The following is a 19036-nucleotide window of genomic DNA, read 5'->3' on the forward strand; positions in this document are numbered from 1 at the left end:
AGATAGAGCATGGTTCCAGAAAGAAAGTAAGGCTCTAGATCAGAAGTAAGTAATTGAGGGTTCATTCAAACCTAGACCTACAATTCTGGTGAGATTCGAACCATCGAATTCTGCAGAAATTCACCAATTCTCCTACGACACCTCTGCATTAAGACAAACAACTAATCCACCATCCCTATCAGAAAAACAAATAAAAATTCTCTCATTTTTATCTCGTTTAATATTCATGAAAACTTTTCTTCTATCTACGAGTTAATCATCAAGCAACAGCAACTAGCATGAAAATGAAATAAAAAAAAAATCTGTGAGAAAATTTTCTGTTTTATTTGTCTGGACGGTGTTAATGAGAACGCCCTAACAGTTACGGACTGTATGTTATGAACTCTCGAGACCTCTTACGTTTGTATTTTTTTTCTACCCAGAATATTACATTAATATAACAGCTCTTCATCGTCCATCCGTTCATGAATGTGCAATCATATTACTTTTTGAGAATGATGAAAGCTGTACATCGTATCGTTCATGTACTTTGAGACTGATTTATGTGTAATATCGTATTTTTATGTATTCAACTATCTATGGACAGTGGATGGGCAAGCTATGTGCTGCGGTACACACGAATTGTTTGAAATGTATGTCGAGTGCGATTTATGGCAAGGTTTTAATAGTAATGGGTAACCTGTGTGCTGCGGTACGCACAAATGTTGGAACTGTATATCGTGTGCGGTTTATGGCAATGCTTTACTAGTAATGGGCAACCTGTGTGCCGCGGTATGCGCACATATTGAAAATACGATGAATCGTATGGCATTTGCAGTCTCGGTCAAGCTTTACAACCAAAGTGTACCGCGAAAATTAAAGGTTCTCCACCACTGCCCTATGCGGTACTTGATTCATATTCTCTATACACATAAATATGTCCAGAAATAGAAATAGACTGCATATGGTGTTGATGAGAATGGCAAAGGGTGATGGCGATAATGATGGACATTTTCATGTCTCTTTTTTTGGCGATAACGTACACACTGTGATAATAATGGTGCCAATAATGTTAAAGATTATGACCCTTTTTTATGGCACCGACCTTGATTATGATGATTCATTTAAGCTACAATGTTTTTCATGACAAGACAGTACAGACAAGTCCAGGACGTTGTGGATATAGAGAATAAATAAAAATAGATAAATCTTTACATTTCCATTACTTTTTTTTTTATTCATCATTCGAGAGCATCCTTACATTGAATCATGATTTATTGAGTGCTGAGAGGATTTATTGGTGAACTTTAAGCTGCCAATCCTTGCAGTAATTCTGTCATTTTTTTTAATGTTGAATTAAAATTAATGTACAAATGTGATTGATTTAGATTTATTTCTAAAAAGGGATATTGTGATTGAGGTCTGGTGTGTCTAGACTTTATAAGAACCGAACGAATGTTATTTGAGCATAAATTTTATGGTAATTTATGGAGGATTGTTTTTATTGTGAAAGTTTATTGAGCTCAATTCTCATCTTATTTAGCAAGTAATGACAATTAAAGAGTTTTGAAAGATTAATGGGAATGTTCGGTTGAGTTTGAACATCCTTGGTTATTTCTGGAGATATAACACCTTATGGCGCACAACTTTGCTCTGCTATGACTTTGTTATTGGTTTTCAAGTAGTATTACTGGATGTTTTACTGAGATTACACTAGTTTATTATCCTTCAACATTCTTAATATGTTCTTGGACTAGGATTAAGAGTAAGCGACAAGGACGTATTGAGGAAGGTTGCTGATTAGGTTGGTTAAGACAGAAACAACACATTCCTATAGCTGTTTAACCGATAAACAGCAGAGTAGCTAGTTGTCTTAAAAATTAAAGTCCTTGATTCATATAATTTACACTTATAATCCAGACATCCATCCAGATTTTAGTCAAAACTTCCTGAATGATACGATACAAATGAAAAAGATTCTAAACCAAATCTAGCTCCAAATCAGAGCTCCATTGTCGTTTCTATATATTATGGCATAAGATTTCGTGTGGAAATCCATATGATAGCCACATAATAGCGATATTTGATGGTACATTTGAGTCACTCGAGTCCATTTTAACTTGAGATCGAGCGACGCAAATGAAGTAGGATCGTCATGGACCTTTTAAGGCTCAGTTAAACCCCTTTTACTATGAGAAGCCTTCTTCATTTGTGTCGTTTGAGTTCTCATTTAGTTGTCCGAAAAAGAAGTTGACCAAATTTCAAAAGCTTTGAAATAAAAATAATATGGATCAGTTAGGTTTAAAACACATTCCCATAACTAAGCACACACAGAGTCCCAACCCAATATCCTCTTTAGAATATTGAACAAAACTGCCGTCAATGTTCAATGAATTTTCAACAAAAATTAAATTCATGATTTTCATAAAAATATTTTTCCTTTTTTTCTTTCTCAATGTAACAACATTATGAGTTTTTTTTTTAATTCATTTAATTTTAATTCGTTTTAATTTATACACTATAAACAATACCTAAAAGTTCAGTTATCGATTTCGACTACATCCTTCTCAATTATTTTCAATTTATTTATTTTTTTTTTTTGTTTTCATTGATGATTGATTGATTGTACCTGCTTACATCATTCTAGTAAATTTTGTTTATAAATCAATAATTCGTTTAACATTTTTTTTTCTTTTTCGTCTAATAAATTTGAACTAAATTTTTCATTCTTTTGAATTTATGAGACAATTTTGGTTTTGAGAGACATTGTTGATTAGTTGGGAGATCTTGAGATTTTGTCAAATTTCAAGTTATCAATATTGCGATTTAATGTGGCTGTAATTTGGATAGAAGCTTTTTGATCCTACATTGGGTAGTAATCAATGCTTAAGGTCGATTAGGATTTTGTAAGGATAATTCGACTGTAATCGACTCGATTTGATTGAAAATTTGGGTCAACTTTGAGCTATGGATCAGTATTTTAATCCAGAGTGGACAAAATTACAATATAGCTAGTTATTGTATAGTTCTGACTATCAACAGAATTCAATTTATCAATTTATATGCCAAATTTAAGCTTTTCTTCTTGAAACTAAACAAATTTCTGACTTAACGAACTTTTGAAATTCAAATTACATTCGTTCAGTTTAACGAAAGTAGTTTCACATCCTTTTTGTTTACAAGTTGAGCAAACAAATTGAAATATTATTTCAAAGAATGTATTGAATTGAATTTACTGATTATTGTGCATTTAAAGTGGTTAAATATCTTAAATCCTTCGATATTAAGCATTAACATCTCAATTATTAATAAAAAAATTCAATTTTCATCAATAATTCACACAAAATTGTCAAATTTTCAACAATTTTTGTCTCTCAAAAGTCAAAACTCTTCAAAACAGATTTCTCTCGCTCAAAAATCAATAATTTTAGTTCCAGAGTCTAGAACCAAAACTCACAATAAGCATCCTATACATTTAGAAACAGATTTCTTCCTAGTCCTCCTTAAATAACCTAAAATTCCTCAATAAACAATATTTCAGATAAGAATCAATCATAAAATTTTCTTCATAGTCTTTTCAACATTTATTTTTGAACATTTTTTTTCTCCTAATTTCTTTTTATTCATTATTGAAACAAATTAAAGAATTTTCTAACTAAAAATGTTTATTTTTTTACTTTTTTTTTTGTTAATTTCATGTTTTTTTCTCTTTTATATCACCGTGTGTGAAAAAATTGACTTAGAATACTTCGCGATCTGCAAATAAAAAAGAGAAAAAAAAAGAAAAAGAAAAAAATTTTCATTAGAAATTTTTGCCAAAAATTTTTTCTCAATTTTTTTTTTTTTGGTTTTTTATGGAAAAATTTTTCATTCAAAAAAAGTTAAAACTTAAAGTTTCTCATTCTACAGAGTTTTTTTTCATTACTAAATTAATACTAAAACTTTATCGTTATTTTTTACTGATTTTAAAAAAGTTTTTTTTTAATTATTTTTTTTTTCATTCTTTTACTTGATTTACTATTAAATAAAATAAGTCGGAAAATTTTTAAAAATTGATATTGAATAAATTTGATGGAAAATTTGGAAAATGTAAAAATTTAATTTAAAACTTTTTTAAATTTTTTCAATTTTCAAATTAAAAAAAAATTAAAAATTTAAATAACTGGTTTTAAATAAAATTGTTACAAATTTTCAAAAATGTTTCAAAATTTTAAAAATTTAAAATTTTTTCAAAATTTCAGAAATCAATTTTAAAAATTAAACAATTTAAAAAAATTTTAAAATTTTTAAAAGTGTGTTTAGAATTAATATAAAAATTTAGTTATTAAATGCCATTTTTTTATAAATTTAGAAAGCCATTTTTAAAGTTTAAAAATTTTAAAGTTAGAAGTTACTTAAAATTTTAAGCTTTTTTCAACTTCTAAAACTTTTAGAAATTGTAAAAAGTTTTAGAAATTTTAAAAAATTTATAAATATTTAAATTGATGAAAATTTAAATTCTTTAGAATTCTAAAAAAATTCAAAAATTCAAAAATGTGAAAAATTTAAAAAATATAAAACAATTTAAAATTTTAAAAAATTTATTAATAATTTAAAGCAATCTAAAATTTTAACTATTTTATTTCGAAAATGTTCAAGTTTTACTAATTTTTTTAAAATTAATTTTAAAAAAGTCTAAATTGAATTTCATTTTATTTCTCAAATTTTAATTAAATTTTTAAATCATATTTCCAATTTCACCATCAATTTAAAATTTCAATAAAGTTTAAAACTGCAAAAATAACCCTAAAAAGTCAAAGCATCAAAAAAATACAAGAAATAATTTATTTAAACTTCATCAAGCTCATTTTCAAGCAAAAAAATGTAATTTTAGTAAATGTAAAAAAGCTACTTAAGTTTGTCAACTTTTCAACAATCAACTACGTTCAACTGTTTATAAAATATATTTTTTACTGCATCTAACTTTTTTAAGTTCATTTCACAAAAAAAAGATGAATTTTAATTATATTCAAATTAGATTCATTTTCTGTTCTACTTTATCACTATATAAAAGCATCTACAAAGTTGAAAATGGAATTGTTTTTTTTTTTTATTTTTTCAGTTTCAATTGAATTTAATTTTTTTTTTTGTTTTCTAAGAATAAAGAATGCAGAAGTAAAACCATAGACATTTAGTATAATGAGAGGAATTTTCATGTCTGAATGATTTTAAATTGCTGAATTTTAGAGTCTAGACCATGACTGACAAGTGGCTGAGAATTTGCATTTAATTCTGTAATTTGTGTGATAGCTGTGAAGTGTTGACCACTTGACTATCATGGTTAAAATACAATAAAATCTAGGGAATGGATTATAATCTCAATTAGATTTGTTTTTATTTGTATTTGTTAGTAGATTGCTTAATTTTGGTTGATATTGTTGGAATTGTGATTGTAAAGTTAAGCGAGAAATGGGATTTTTAACCTCTTGTCAAGCGTTTTGATCAGATTGTCACTAACTGTCGAGTGGATTTTTTTTTTAAATTCATTCTAGAGTCTTTTGAATTAGAATAGGTCAAACTAAAATAAGAATCTAAGTTAAAATCTTATAAAACATTGAAATATTTAAAGGTTTTCGAGTTCGAATCTCAATAAATGGATATTATTCCATGTGTGTACTATATACAATTTGCGAGAATTTTTTTTGTATCTAGAAGTAATTTAATTAATTTTTTGAACTTATCCAGGGTCTGTCCTTTACTTTTTTTTTGGTAAAACTTGATTCATTCATATGTAGTTCATTATATGGCTCTTTTTTGAGGAGAGATGACGAAACGAGTTCAACTTTCATTACATCTCCAACAATTAACATTTTAATATTAAAGTATACCATTTGAAAGATAGTCTATTAAATTTTCTATGATTCATGGTCCTGAGCCGTTCTTTAATCCAACGTTGCCCAGAAATACAGTTTGATCCCTTATCTCGTACATTAAGCAGTTGAAGTATCTAAACTTTTGAATACTCACAAATTTAGAGATTTCTGGTTTCGAACCGACGATTTTCGAGTTATCAAGTCAAATTTGAACCAAGCACTTTGCCGATTACTCTACAGAGGCACATAACTGCTTATGAAATAAGTGAACGTCCTACTTAAGTTTGCTCAAAAATTGCAGGTCTGCAGAAATAAACGGTTTATTCAATAGTCCTAACTAGTTTTTGATGAGCATCTCAAACAGGCAATGGCAATACTCATCTAAATGAGCGTACTCATGAGTATACTTAGAGTATGCCTTTTGTCAAAGACAGATCCAGCTTTCGACGAATTTTAAATGCGGTAATAGACCCCCGTGCGCCTTCACCAAGGAAGTAAGTAAGTATGCCCTTTGTCTGCTTGGATATAAGGCTCAGAAAAATGCTGCAGACTTCCGCATCTAAAACCCAAAACATCAATACCTACAGTTTTTGGCCAATTTCTAGCTTGCATAAATGAACATCACAAGTTATATTTCACAAATTTAATGTCCACAGCCCTTATTTATGCCAATTTATAAGAAATTTCTTTAAATAGCTTTCTTTTTTTACATCCACAATAAATATCCTTAATTATCCAAAACAGCCATGATTCTTAATTGCACCCAATATTTCTTAATTTAAAAGGGACACGACCTTTTAATTTAACGTTCATGTTCAACATGTTTTTCATCTTCTTTTTTTAAGGCATAAAATTATTTTCTTACAACAAAATAAAATAATTCAGTTCCATCATTTACACATGGGAAAAGGCTACAAAGTATCATCACAAAGTCCCTCACATACATTTCTGTTGGATATAGTTCCTTTTCTCTTGTGTAAATAAATTATTATCATGATTATGATGATGACGATGTTGGATATTTTTTTCTCTGTTTTGGAACGGAATTTTTTATGCGACAGAAGCTTGTAAAAGTTAAGAATCAAAGGTAAAAAAGGTAAAGGGATGAAAGGTTATAAACAGATATTCCATATTATATTATCTTCAATGCTTGTCTTGTATTCTCAGCGCATAAGTTTATTAAAGAAGTGAGGATGGAGAGATAAGCTAAAGTTGTTATGTAGAAGCTTGAAGGGGATCACAACATGGCTTTATGGATCGCTGATTGAAATGTAATGTATTAATTAGGGAAGTTATCTCAACAGTGTAGCACTTGTTATTGGCAATTGACAAAAGGCAGCCAGTGATAGAACTAGTTTTAGACGCCAACTGAGAGTGGTCATGGTTCACAGATGATCTGTACGGCTCAGCGAAGTAAGCAAGTTTGACCTACAGTTTTTAATGGGATTCGAACCACAGTGCTTGCAGCTCTACATATTCATAACAAGATTTAGTTATAATTCGTGTGCGAAAGTAAGATGACATCAAGAAAATCATCCAAATACTAGTATATCATTTGATATACCTTGCAATGGAGCAACATTATGTTTCAAAGACCTCAAAATTGCACCCAAAACACGTACCAAGCTTCGTAACGATGAAGTGAAACAGAGCTTGAATATTGAACTTGACTTGCAATTGAATCCAAGATCTTTGGAACGTCAGCCAAAATATCTACCGTTTTTGATACCAAGCTCCTGAAAGACATATAGACATCACAATACATTCTGATTTTGTTAAAAATTCTAAGAATCGTTGTAAAAGTCGCGATTGGGCTCTATGTCTTTCGAAATCGGCTCTTCAAGCTTCTTTTCAATTTCCTAAAATCACCAAAATTCTGTTTTTTAAGTTGAATCGATTAAAAATGCCAGGTTACGGTGGAGTCGAAGTCGGTGTCAGTCATTTATTTCCGATTCAAGTGACTTTTAAATAGTATATTGACGCCTTTATACAAAAGTCACTTCACTCAGGTAAAGTCATTTAAGTTCTAGAGACAGTAGCCATACCCAAATCCACACAAACCACCAACCCTTGCAACATCAATTTTTTAAAAAAAAATAAAGATCAAATATCCTTCACGTATTTCCTTTTAATTCACCTAAATAACGTGTATTCATCCTTTTGTGATATTCTCAATACGACAAATGATCACATTGGGATTACTCAAAAAATGCTACAAAATATCTACAAGCTTTTATCTCTTCTTTTACCTTTTTCTACTTCCACTTTTTATTTTTTAAGCCTTAATTCTATTAAGTAATTTTGTGAAGCAAATGATTCGTCATATTCTGTTATCATTGTCATGACACACATACGGAATTGAATTTACTTGTTTCATAGTCTCTAGGGATTGAATGGAGCTATAAATTTAATCTTACTTTTATTTTAAATAATTAAATGTGCTCTCATTAGTAAAGTTAATTGTATTTTATTGCACTGTAATGAAAACTATTTTTTGTGAAATAAATTTACTACTGAATTAATGCTACTTTATAGCCCAGAGGGGGATGTGCAAAAATATAGAGATTTTATTTTAATTCTGGAACAGTTGGAAGTTTAAGTGCTGGATGAAATAGTTAATGATGCATGATTTTGGATTGTGAGGTAGATGTGCAGGTGGGGGGTTATGATGAATATTTTTAATGTGATAATTTGATTGTTCATGGATAGAAGCTGTTGATGGATACAGATGGATTGTACTTGAGATTAGAAATTGGCAGATGCAAGTCAACCGATTGAGCCAATTTCATCACAACTGATAAACTGTATGATATGCGAAATAATTAAGTATTGGAAATTGACGGACTAGAGTCAATGATAGAGTTAACTTCAAACCACATCCATCGAATGTCATGGCCAGTACAACTGATCTGTATGCTCAGCTAACTAGCTACATATGTATTGGATATTGATAGACGAGACCAACGATAGAGCTAGCTTCAGCCTCATCTGTCGGATTTAGTTCTGGGCCATCTCAATTGATCGGTATGGTCAGTTAAAAGCTAGTAAGAAATAGTTTAGATTTGAATTTTTAGTAACTTTTGCTGTTTTTAGAACATATTCTGAAGGTCTAGGACAGAAATCGAAGTGCTTCCAGCTTATTGCATCGTGTTGTATCCCAAAGACTAGATAGGATCCTTATCACTAGTATTGTTAGGGTTTGAGATGAATAAAGAGGCGAAAACTAACTAATTCTATAGCAGCACTCCTTATATTCTCAACTGATGTTAAAATCCCAATAAACCAGTTTATTCATAAGTAATTACCACACACGGATCCTTAATCTGAATAACCAAATCTGCTGTCAAATCCCTACTCTGAAGAGCCATCCATTGTTATTAATAACCCTCCAAAAAATCCCAAATTCACCTCACATACCAACCACTGGGACTAACAAAAAACTACCAAAAACTGTAGAATTTATCTGCACTAATAAATTTCATTCATTCCATTTTAATTATATCAAACACAAAGTGCAGCAGTTTTTCACACAAATTTTACATTACAGCATTCAGCAGTACTACATTTTCGGTAAAATATGCACATAGTGTGATTACAAATTTACTTTTTCAAGTGCTCCAAAAACGCTCTCTCTCCTCTTTAAATACTCTTAAATTACCCATAAGCACTTCTTGTTATCTAACAAAATTTATAATATGAGTAAAGTGTGATAGTAAGCCTAGTTACGTGTTTAATCTAAATCTACAATTATGTAACGTATGTGTGTTGGGATTTTTGCTCATGTAGACTAAAATGGAATGAATTTTAATGTCAAAATCATTCGCAGCACGAATTTAATTTTTTTTTTGCCTTAATTCTTTATGAAGACCGAGAAGCGAAGGTGGGATTGGATGTGGTGGGGTTGCTGATGGTCATGGCTGATGAGGTGAACAGACGGAATTGGCATTGAGGTAGAAGGAATTGATATTTAGGTACCCAGATGGAACATAGCATGGCAACTGGCTTTTTGTCTGTTCCACACCGAATCCTGCTTTTTAGTGACCGAATAAGCTGGATTAACCCGATTCGAATTCAAGTATGACTTCCAAGACATGTTGCATGATCAAAAATACCCTTAACAACTCAACAAACCTCAAAACCTGAACCAAAATTCCTCAACATTCAGAAAAATTCCCAAAAAACTCTCAGCCAACCCCAAACCATCCCCAAAATACTTCCATCTCTACCTCGGGCCACAATCCCCTCATCTCTCATTTTCCTCATCACATAACGCCAAGTATGTGAGATGTATTAATTTGTAATAATATGAAAGAATCTCCATATGCTGTGAATTTCAAAGGAGCTACAAAACATCCCCAGCATGATGAGAGCAAAGAGTGTCAAGATCACATGTATGCTAGATGAATGTATATACAGCATATACAGCAGCAACATGAAAAGGAAAGTAAGAGAATTTATATGAAAATTTCATGCTTAGTTAAAGATTCAAAAGGGATGGAACAAATATGGAAGAATGGTTTAATGGATATGATGACATAGATGACGGTGTTAAAAATTCTCATTAAATTTTTAATTGTTTTTTTGGTGCTTCGGTCATTATTCGATAATTGATGGAATGAAATCGAACTTTTTATTGTTATCCGAAGAGATTTAATGTCCAATTTTGGATAGAACTAATTAAAAGATTCTTCTGATTCTGGAAATTAATGGGATAAATGAGAAAATTTGTGAGTTTTTTTAATTTGTTGGATTATTTTTGAGGTTATGTTGGAGTTTTTGTTAATTTTGTGGAATTTTAGAATCAGATTTAGGGAAAGGAAGCTTAAGACCAATTCCTTAACCCTCCTAAACCCCATTTTTTGAACAAAATTCTCAAATTTGCTTGAATTTTTCATGAAAAATCTCATAACCTTCCCTAAATTCTAGTACATCCTAGTCTATACTCCAAGCTTCATCCCCTCAATTTCCTTTATTCACGTGTTACCAAAATATCATATCATAACACGTCAAACAACCTTTAATCCTTACTCAATAATAAACCTACATAACATCACAATAGTTATATATTATTCTGTTATCTGTACTGCAGGAACACAGGTAATTCATGCGTCGGGCAATCACAATGCAAACATTGATGCGTAAATGTGTACGTTTGATGAGAGACAGAATTGGACTGCTAATGCCGAAATTCTCTTTTTATTCAATCTATAATCCCAGGTTGTAAATACGATGAACAAAGCGAGTAAGGATAGTTGTTGGGGATTGAGGTGAATGGGAAGGAAGCATTTTTAAAGAGATGATGACTGGTGTGAACCAACGGTGGAGTTAGATGTTTTGAGAAGAGGAAAGGGGAGACGGAGCTAAAAAATATACGGATCGCTTTAGGGGGTTTTCGAGGACTTTTTCGTGGAAAACCTGAGCAAATTGAAGAATTTTTTAAGGCTCGTCCAAAACTGCAAGTCTGCAGACAAAAAATGCAGGCCTCAAGCATTGGACGAACTATAGATACAGCCGAATGCTGTAGACCTGCTCTTAAATGCTGAAAATGCGATGTCTGGCCAAACCCTAATTTTTTCCAAAAGGGTTGAAGGCTTTTTCAGGGAAAATAGTTTGACCTCCAACTCTCCTTTTCCTTGATAAGCTCCTGACATGAAACATTGTTTTAGTTAGATTAAGCTCAGACAATCTGTCTTAGTGAAGTATCTTAACTTTTGTCAAATCCCTCGGTTGATAGTTGGATTCAAACCTAGGAGTTCAAATTCAACACTAACTTTCGTGTCCTTCACCTTGCACTTTCAAGGCACTTTTGCTTATCAAGGCACTTTTGCTTATTTATCTAATACTGACTGTGGTCTATTTAAGACAACGTGACTGTGTCGTGAGGCAGAATGCAGGGATTCATAGACCTACAGTCATATAAATCGACATTTCTACAGTCATGTGTCTACAAAGAGACACATTTTAGCCAAAAATAATAATCTAACTTTAATATCCTAAGCCTTACTTGAAGGAAAACTACAAAACAACTTTCTTTAAGACTTTAAGGAAATCAAAGAAAAAAAGTACTTAAATAATCTACTTAATCCCCATCACTATAAAATAAAAAACTATAAGTGAAGAAGCCTTAAGAACACGAAATAACATCAAGAATCACATTCAATATAAAGATAGTAAGGAAATAAATAAATTTTCATTCCTCAAAACAAACATGTATAGATAGAGAAATATAGCCACGGGGAGTACAAACAAACAAGATATAAATAAATAAAAAAAATATAACAAAAATCATGCAACACATGAAGAAAAAAGGTAAGAAAGATAAGAAATTGAAATTAAATATAGAAACACAGATAGAACAAGATTAAAGAAAAAATTAAAGGAAGTGAAATAAAAAAAAAATTGGGAAAAATTTTCTTACCTTTCCGTAAATATTTATTATATATTTAGAAAACGAAAAAGCAATTCAACAACTTTTCAATGGAAATCTTATATTTTTACTCAAATGTGACAGTCCTTTTAACTGTATTTTTGGGGAATTTGTGAAAAGGAATTCAGCGTAGGGATACATTTTTCATATACATATGTACAGATTATATCGGGGTTGGACAGAAGAGAATAAAAAGCACAGAAAAAAAAGAAAGAAAAGAGAAAGAAATCAAGTTAGACAAAAAACAGACACAATTTTCTTCATATATGCATGGATTTTTTATCAAAGCATTTTTGTATAAATTGGGGGTCATTCATGTATGACGTCAATTTAGTATTATTATGCTAGCTATTCAGGGCTCTACGTTGTCACCATTTGAATGGTCAAACCAAAAATGCCCGGACTGTAAATTGTAAAAATTAAGAAAATTGGGCAATTAAGATGACTTTCAGAGCCTTAATTTTTTTCTGCTCGGGCTATCTGGCTGCTCGTTTAGTTTGGACATAATTTGGCTCAGGCATACTAATCACATGAATTAATCTAGCTCAAAATTCATGAATAAGAAGACATGTTGTTATTTGACTAGTTGTTCGCAGAGTTGGCAGGACTTTGGAGTTTGGACTCCAAAAGTCCCAAAAGCAACAATATGACTCAATTTGAAAGTCGGACTTCACTAAAGTCCGTAAATTTCCATACAAAATTGATTTTTTGAATATTTTTTTTGGTTACACTACGTAGCAAAGTCCGGACTCCACTTTGAAGTCCTGCCAACTCTGGTTGTGGGTCAAGTTTCAATGTCGTCTTTTGAACTAAACTTACAATTAAGTCAAACCATAATCTGTCAATTCAAATCATCTAACGTAGACAGAATGTCGTCTAGTAAAAAAAATTAATTTGTTCATCAAAAATACGATAAAAAGGATAATAACTATTCTGGGATGATATTTCGTTCTCTGGTGGGAATCGAATCCTAATTACTCTCTTAAGAGTGGTACAGACATCTGGTTTGCTGCCTAACTACTCGACCACATTGGCTTTCCTTTCGTATTGACAGATTCGTCTATATATGTCTTGATAGTCCAGATTCTACTCTTTTTAAACAACAAAACACCATAGACAGTGCCTTATTGCTTATAAACGATGTCTTGCCTAGTCATCAGAGTCGTATAGATTGAATAAGGGAGACCATACCTCTAAAACCAGAGCATAAAGTCAATTCGAGTTTATTTTTCCATACAAAGTCTGAGCCGAGATCAAACTCTATTCAAAACTATACAAAATTCCACAAATTAATTTAATTCTGCATCTTAATAATCACTAGACGTCATACATGAACGACTCTCCCAAAAGGAATTCGGGTTGTGTTGGATTATTCCATGTATTTTTTTATATTATTTCATATCTCATAGATAATTTAATGTACAGATTCAGTGATGATGTGAGAAAAAGGGTTTTTAACAAAATATTATAAGCTTAAGTAACATCATTACAAACATTAAATGTTGTTGCTTTTGCTTTCATTGCCAAAAAAACATAAAATTTTGCCAGAAATAAAGCATAAAAGAATGAATGAATAAAAAAAAAGGAAATTATGAGATTTTTATGGATGATGAGTTAATATGGCGCATTAAATTGAGAGCATTTATGATTGTTAATTAAGATTCTTTTTTGGTTGATTAATCAAGTTTGATGATTGGATTGGAATAGCTTAAAGGTCAATATTCATGCCAAAAAGTCCCTGAATCAGCTCGAGTCGACAAAATACGTTAGATCTGGACATTGACTTGCCATTTACTAGCCATACAGCATTTTTATCCATTTGGGTTACTGCCTTTCAAGTTCTAAAAAATCAAGCTGACCAAAACTTAACAAAACGTCAGTCAAGTCCTTCAAAATACTATTTATTGCAGACAAATGTACAGCTTGTGTACAGCGGTCAAGCATACAATGTTAGTGACATAAAGAGTCAAATTCCAAACAGCACAGAAGGTTATTTTATTTTAAATATCAGCAGATAAAATAGCTTTTTCTGTGTTTAATTATGGGACTGGACAAAAATAAATTTTTAGGATATATTTTGTTAACTGTCGAGTGGTAAAAGGCATGTGGCATGTGGTTGTCTTGTTTCATAGCTTTTTTGAAGCATTTTGTTATATTTAACTTGCAAATTAGTGTCTGATATTATTTTTGAGTCTTTAGGAGGTTGATGAAGCAGATGAAATAGATCTATGACTGGATTGGAGCCAGTTTCCTAAGTCTGAACCTGACTTTTCGTAACAGACTCTGAGCACACTAGTCGATTCGTAAATGTAAGCCAATAACACAAATTTCCAGCTTAGAAGCCCTAATCAATGTCTAAACCTTTATTGTTCCTCTTTATTGGAATTAGAAGCAATAAAATTTCATCAATTTTCCAGCCTACATCATGAAAATTCCATAAATTAATTATGATTACAACTCAAAAAAACTACAAATGTCAATTAAGGACTCATTAAAAATTCAGCATAACAACAAGCTGTCCAAAAATTGAATTATATCTGACATGTAATAAGCTTTATTGTTAATGTATGTAAACCATTAAAAAGCCTCTAATATGCAACAGCAAACAAAACTGTTTTTAATTAACAACTGGAATGAATGTGCAAAAATTTTTGATTTTTAATTCCAACCCGAGTGATATAAAGTTGGAGGAGGAGTTCATATGGATTTTAAATGGAATCCGATTTGTGAGTGGCTTCGAAATAGAGCTTTGTGTCGCATGGGTATGTTTGAAGTGACATAATAAAGCTATTTGGAATTAATTTTGTGGGAATTTGAATTTTTCAATTTACAAATTGTAATAAATGTGAAATTTAGAAGATTTTTGGATGATTTTTAAGCATATTTGTCAGAGATTTGTTGTAAAATGTCACAAAATTGAGTTTCATATCATTTATAATGTGCAGTAGATTAAGATTTACGCAAATATTGTTCAATTTAATAATAAAGTAGACAATAGTCGAAAGCTTGCCGATTATCATCTACAATAGACAGTCAACGGCGACCGACCGCTGCTAGTGGAAGATGCAAGGCAGGTGTCAACAGTTTTCGTTGATTGCCGATTGAAGAAGGCAATAAATGGCCGAAGATAGACGATCTGCTTTGAAGTTAAGTTTTGTTTTGGAACCAAAGTTCGTCCTGTCTTGTTCTAGAGTCCTTTCAACTCTGTTTGGAACTTAAAATCAGAGCAATCTCGAACATCTGTTTGGTTATGCTTATCATTACCAAACTCTTCAATACAATCGCATTAATTTTCTACAAATTCAGTATCCGTGAAAAATTCTCATTTATTTCAGTAAATTTTGAGAAAAAATGTCTAAATCCTTTTATAATTTACAGTTTACAGTTCTTAGAACAATCTGAATAATTATTGAGTTCTATTTCATTTTTAATATTACTCAAAATTTATACTTCAAAACTTCCGGCTTGGAATGATTTACTTATTCAAATCAGCACTTACTCTCATTCTCATTAATCGACTTAACATCACCTTACAGTAACTGCTGTGAAAATTTATTTATTTTCACTCAATAAATTCTCTTATAAAAATTATCAAAAAAGAAGAATTCTAATAAATTTTGTGAGCAGTTAACGTTAAACTCTTTATGATTACACCAACGAGCCACTTTGGGAGATTCTTTAAGACATAAAAATTTATTTACATCACTCAAAATTCCACTTGAGGTCTGTTAAAGGTAAGTAAATTTGGAATTTAAAGCTTTTAAAAAGGAGCAGTTTTAAACTCAACTTAAGCATTGCTAGTCAGGCATATAGTCAGTTCATTTGACAGTGAGAACGGAAATTGAAAGTCCATAAATACAGACATTTCTTTGACACTCATCTGACAATCATCAGACTCCAATTTAGGTCTGAATCTTGAATAAAAGAGTTTATTCTTAATCCGATCGACATAAATGGCAAAAGCTCTGTAATGGTTGCTTATATTGAGAGTTTCGGACATTTGAGACTGTCATTTGCCATTTACCAGCTTAACAAAGCTAACATTGACCTTTAGTAGCATAATGTAGTCACTAGAGTTAGGCTAAGTTGCTGTATGGAAGGTAAGACGAAACGATGCCCTGACTGTATCTTGATTCCTATTTTGGTACTATTTTAAGGACAAACAATGAAATTTTCAGCATGATCCCGGTCGGGTATGTAGTTTAGACATAGTTATGACGTATTTTCATCTATATTGCTTAGAACAGTCTCCAAAAATGCTCCAATTTAACATAAAATCACAAAAATCACAAAAATTCATCAAGTACAAAACAAAAAAAGCCCAAAGAAAAAATTAACCAAAAAATTTACGTTTACAGCAACATCAAAAAAACAAAATATGCCAAAAACACACAAGAAAGACATCATTTAAGTGACAAAAGACTGTTCACTGTTTCGCCATTAATAAGGTGAGGTGCGAAAAAACAAAAAACTGTACACAGCAGGATGTTCATGGTTAGCCAATCATTATTCAAGTGCTAAATTATGTCAAAACAATGTCCTGTGAATTGTTGGATTGCCCCACAGAGCGCAAAAGGAAATGAAGCACATAAAAGGGACACACAAAAAAGCAGCATTTGACATTCATCAATGGGAATTTAATTCCATTTTGCAAAAAAATAAGCAATTTTTCATTTGTACTAATTAATCCCAACAAAACTAAATGTTGTGCAGCATAATGTAGACCAATGTCAAAAGCATGACTTTTTGGTGCATGTAAATTGAGATTTATTCCAGACGAAAATGTGTGCTGGATTTATATGATTAATTGCTTCAGGGGATATTCATATATAGAAAAAAAAAATGTTGACGAAAATTGTGAAAAATGAGACGTGGAAGTGAATAAAAATGGACACGTGCTAGTCGTTTGTAGGAAAGTGAAAGGAATGCTTATATGGATTTTGGAATTGATGCTTTTAAATTTGCTTTATTTTTGGGAAGATTGTGTTTTAGTTACTCTCAAAAGCAAGGAGTATGCTCTTGGTAGCTTCCTCACCTTGCACATATACTAGATGAGCATGAACGCTCACGAGAGCATTGCTCTCAGCTTCCTCTGATCTTGAGGTTACGTACTCTGTTTACTAGGGATATAAACAAATCCGAGGAGCACAATTTAGTTGTAAAGGCACAACTACGTCGCCGTAAAAACTGCAAGACTTGATGGTATCCTTATGGATACGTTATGGTTGATTTTGGCAATGGTATAGCAACACATGAAGGTCCAATCTACACATTTACCATCGTGACTTAAAGAGCCAAAATTAAGGAATATTGTTGCTTCAAGACTTTCTATCGAATCTATTTACATAGGATCTTAAGCGTAAGAAAACGAAAATCCTTATCACTGACTCGATACTCCTACGAGCTATGTCCTTTGACGACCATATGACGTATGACTCAATCACCATTTCTGCTTGACCGTAGTTCATTCAAATTATGAATGAATTGCCCTCGTAAAGGATGACTATCCTTCTTAGAATTCTCCTCAAAAACAGATCAGGTTTTCACTCTTTAAAGCACTTAAAGTACACGAGTCCTCAATTATTTTAAATTCTCTGATTTCTTAAATGCTCAAGGGAATTGTAAAGTTTACGACAGAGGTTCTCCTTTTGGATGAACAGTTAAAGAAATTACTCAGGGATTATTGCTCTCTTACAACCTTTTTTTAAATACCAATATTGCGATTTTCTGTACGAATTTCTAATGATTCAGATCAAAGCTCAATTTACAAGAGGATTGTTGGTAATTGTGATGATTTTAAGGATTTTTTTGAATGTTTTCTTTCTTTTTTGAGATTAAATTTGTGAAATGCTTTTGAGAGATTTAATTTGTTTGTCAGGGTTGACATTTAAGGAGATCGCGTCATATCTGTCAATTTAACATGGCAAGTGGCATGGAAAATAAGTAGAAGTTTGCATTTTGGACCTAATTGTCGTTTGGGATGCTTATAAATGGCCAATATAGGGTCAGGTCAAACAAAAACATCAATTTTCACTGAGATACTCAAGATTTTGCTATTTTTTAATTTTTCAGACAAAATCCCTGAGTTAAGACCCAATCATCACAAGTAACACGACTATTATACCCAACATGTGTCAATTCGAGTCAACATCCTCAAAAATTCCCAAAAATTTCATTAAAATCTACAAAAAATTCCCAAAAATAATCACATTTAACCAATCATTCCATAAATCCTAAATAAACACTCTGAAATATCCACCATCAAGCTTAAAACTTTCACAACAAAATCCAAAAAACATAAAGCTTACATTAAAATATCTTTTACATAAATTACTCATAGAATTCCATTTGAGAATATTTTCTCGAAAAAGCAAAAAAATTCCTTTATTTTTATACAGCAACTAATTAAAATCTTCATCAAAAATTCCAGCAATAAATAATTCAAATGTTAATGTATTCATTTTATTGTAACAACAACAAAATTAAGAAAAAACATTGAGTGTGTATACATGTGTCTAATATACATGAACAAAATAGTGACAGCAAAGAAATATAAATTTAATGTTTATGAAATTAAATATTTATTAAAATTATCATGAAGTGAAATTAATAGGAAAGGCTTGGGGGTACGTGTACTCATGATGTGACATGAAAAATCGGGTTTTTTGACCTTCCTCCTCTTCGTTCGTTGTTTGAGACTTAACAAACTCTCTGATCCCCTCTCCAACCTTCCCTTAAGAGTCTTACGTAATTACTCATCTGTCCCTAAGCATGTAAA

At 31.2% G+C, this 19036-nt stretch overlaps 1 protein-coding gene across 3 annotated transcripts in view; it reads right to left on the reverse strand.

Annotated features, from left to right (window-relative positions):
• Positions 1-3230: 3230 nt before the first annotated feature.
• GABA-B-R1 (gamma-aminobutyric acid type B receptor subunit 1) overlaps positions 3231-19036 on the reverse strand; it is a 264953-nt gene continuing 249147 nt past the window's right edge. Inside the window, exons 17-18 of one of the 3 annotated variants that reach the window (XR_011544131.1) lie at positions 12250-12351; positions 3683-3735 (exon numbers count right to left, since the gene is read on the reverse strand). Coding sequence is in view for 1 of the 3 variants with exons in the window: in XM_070636303.1 (XP_070492404.1) it covers positions 3719-3735 (17 nt within the window). In the remaining 2 variants the exon portion in view is untranslated. Of the gene's footprint in view, positions 3736-10186; positions 10228-12249; positions 12352-19036 lie in introns of those variants that run through there. The other 2 variants (XR_011544132.1, XM_070636303.1) reach the window with 2 other exon arrangements.

Source organism: Chironomus tepperi, unplaced genomic scaffold (genome assembly GCF_022539635.2).
Source record: "Chironomus tepperi strain 1889 unplaced genomic scaffold, CSIRO-AGI_Ctep_v1 contig_123, whole genome shotgun sequence".
Classification (NCBI taxonomy): domain Eukaryota; kingdom Metazoa; phylum Arthropoda; class Insecta; order Diptera; family Chironomidae; genus Chironomus; species Chironomus tepperi.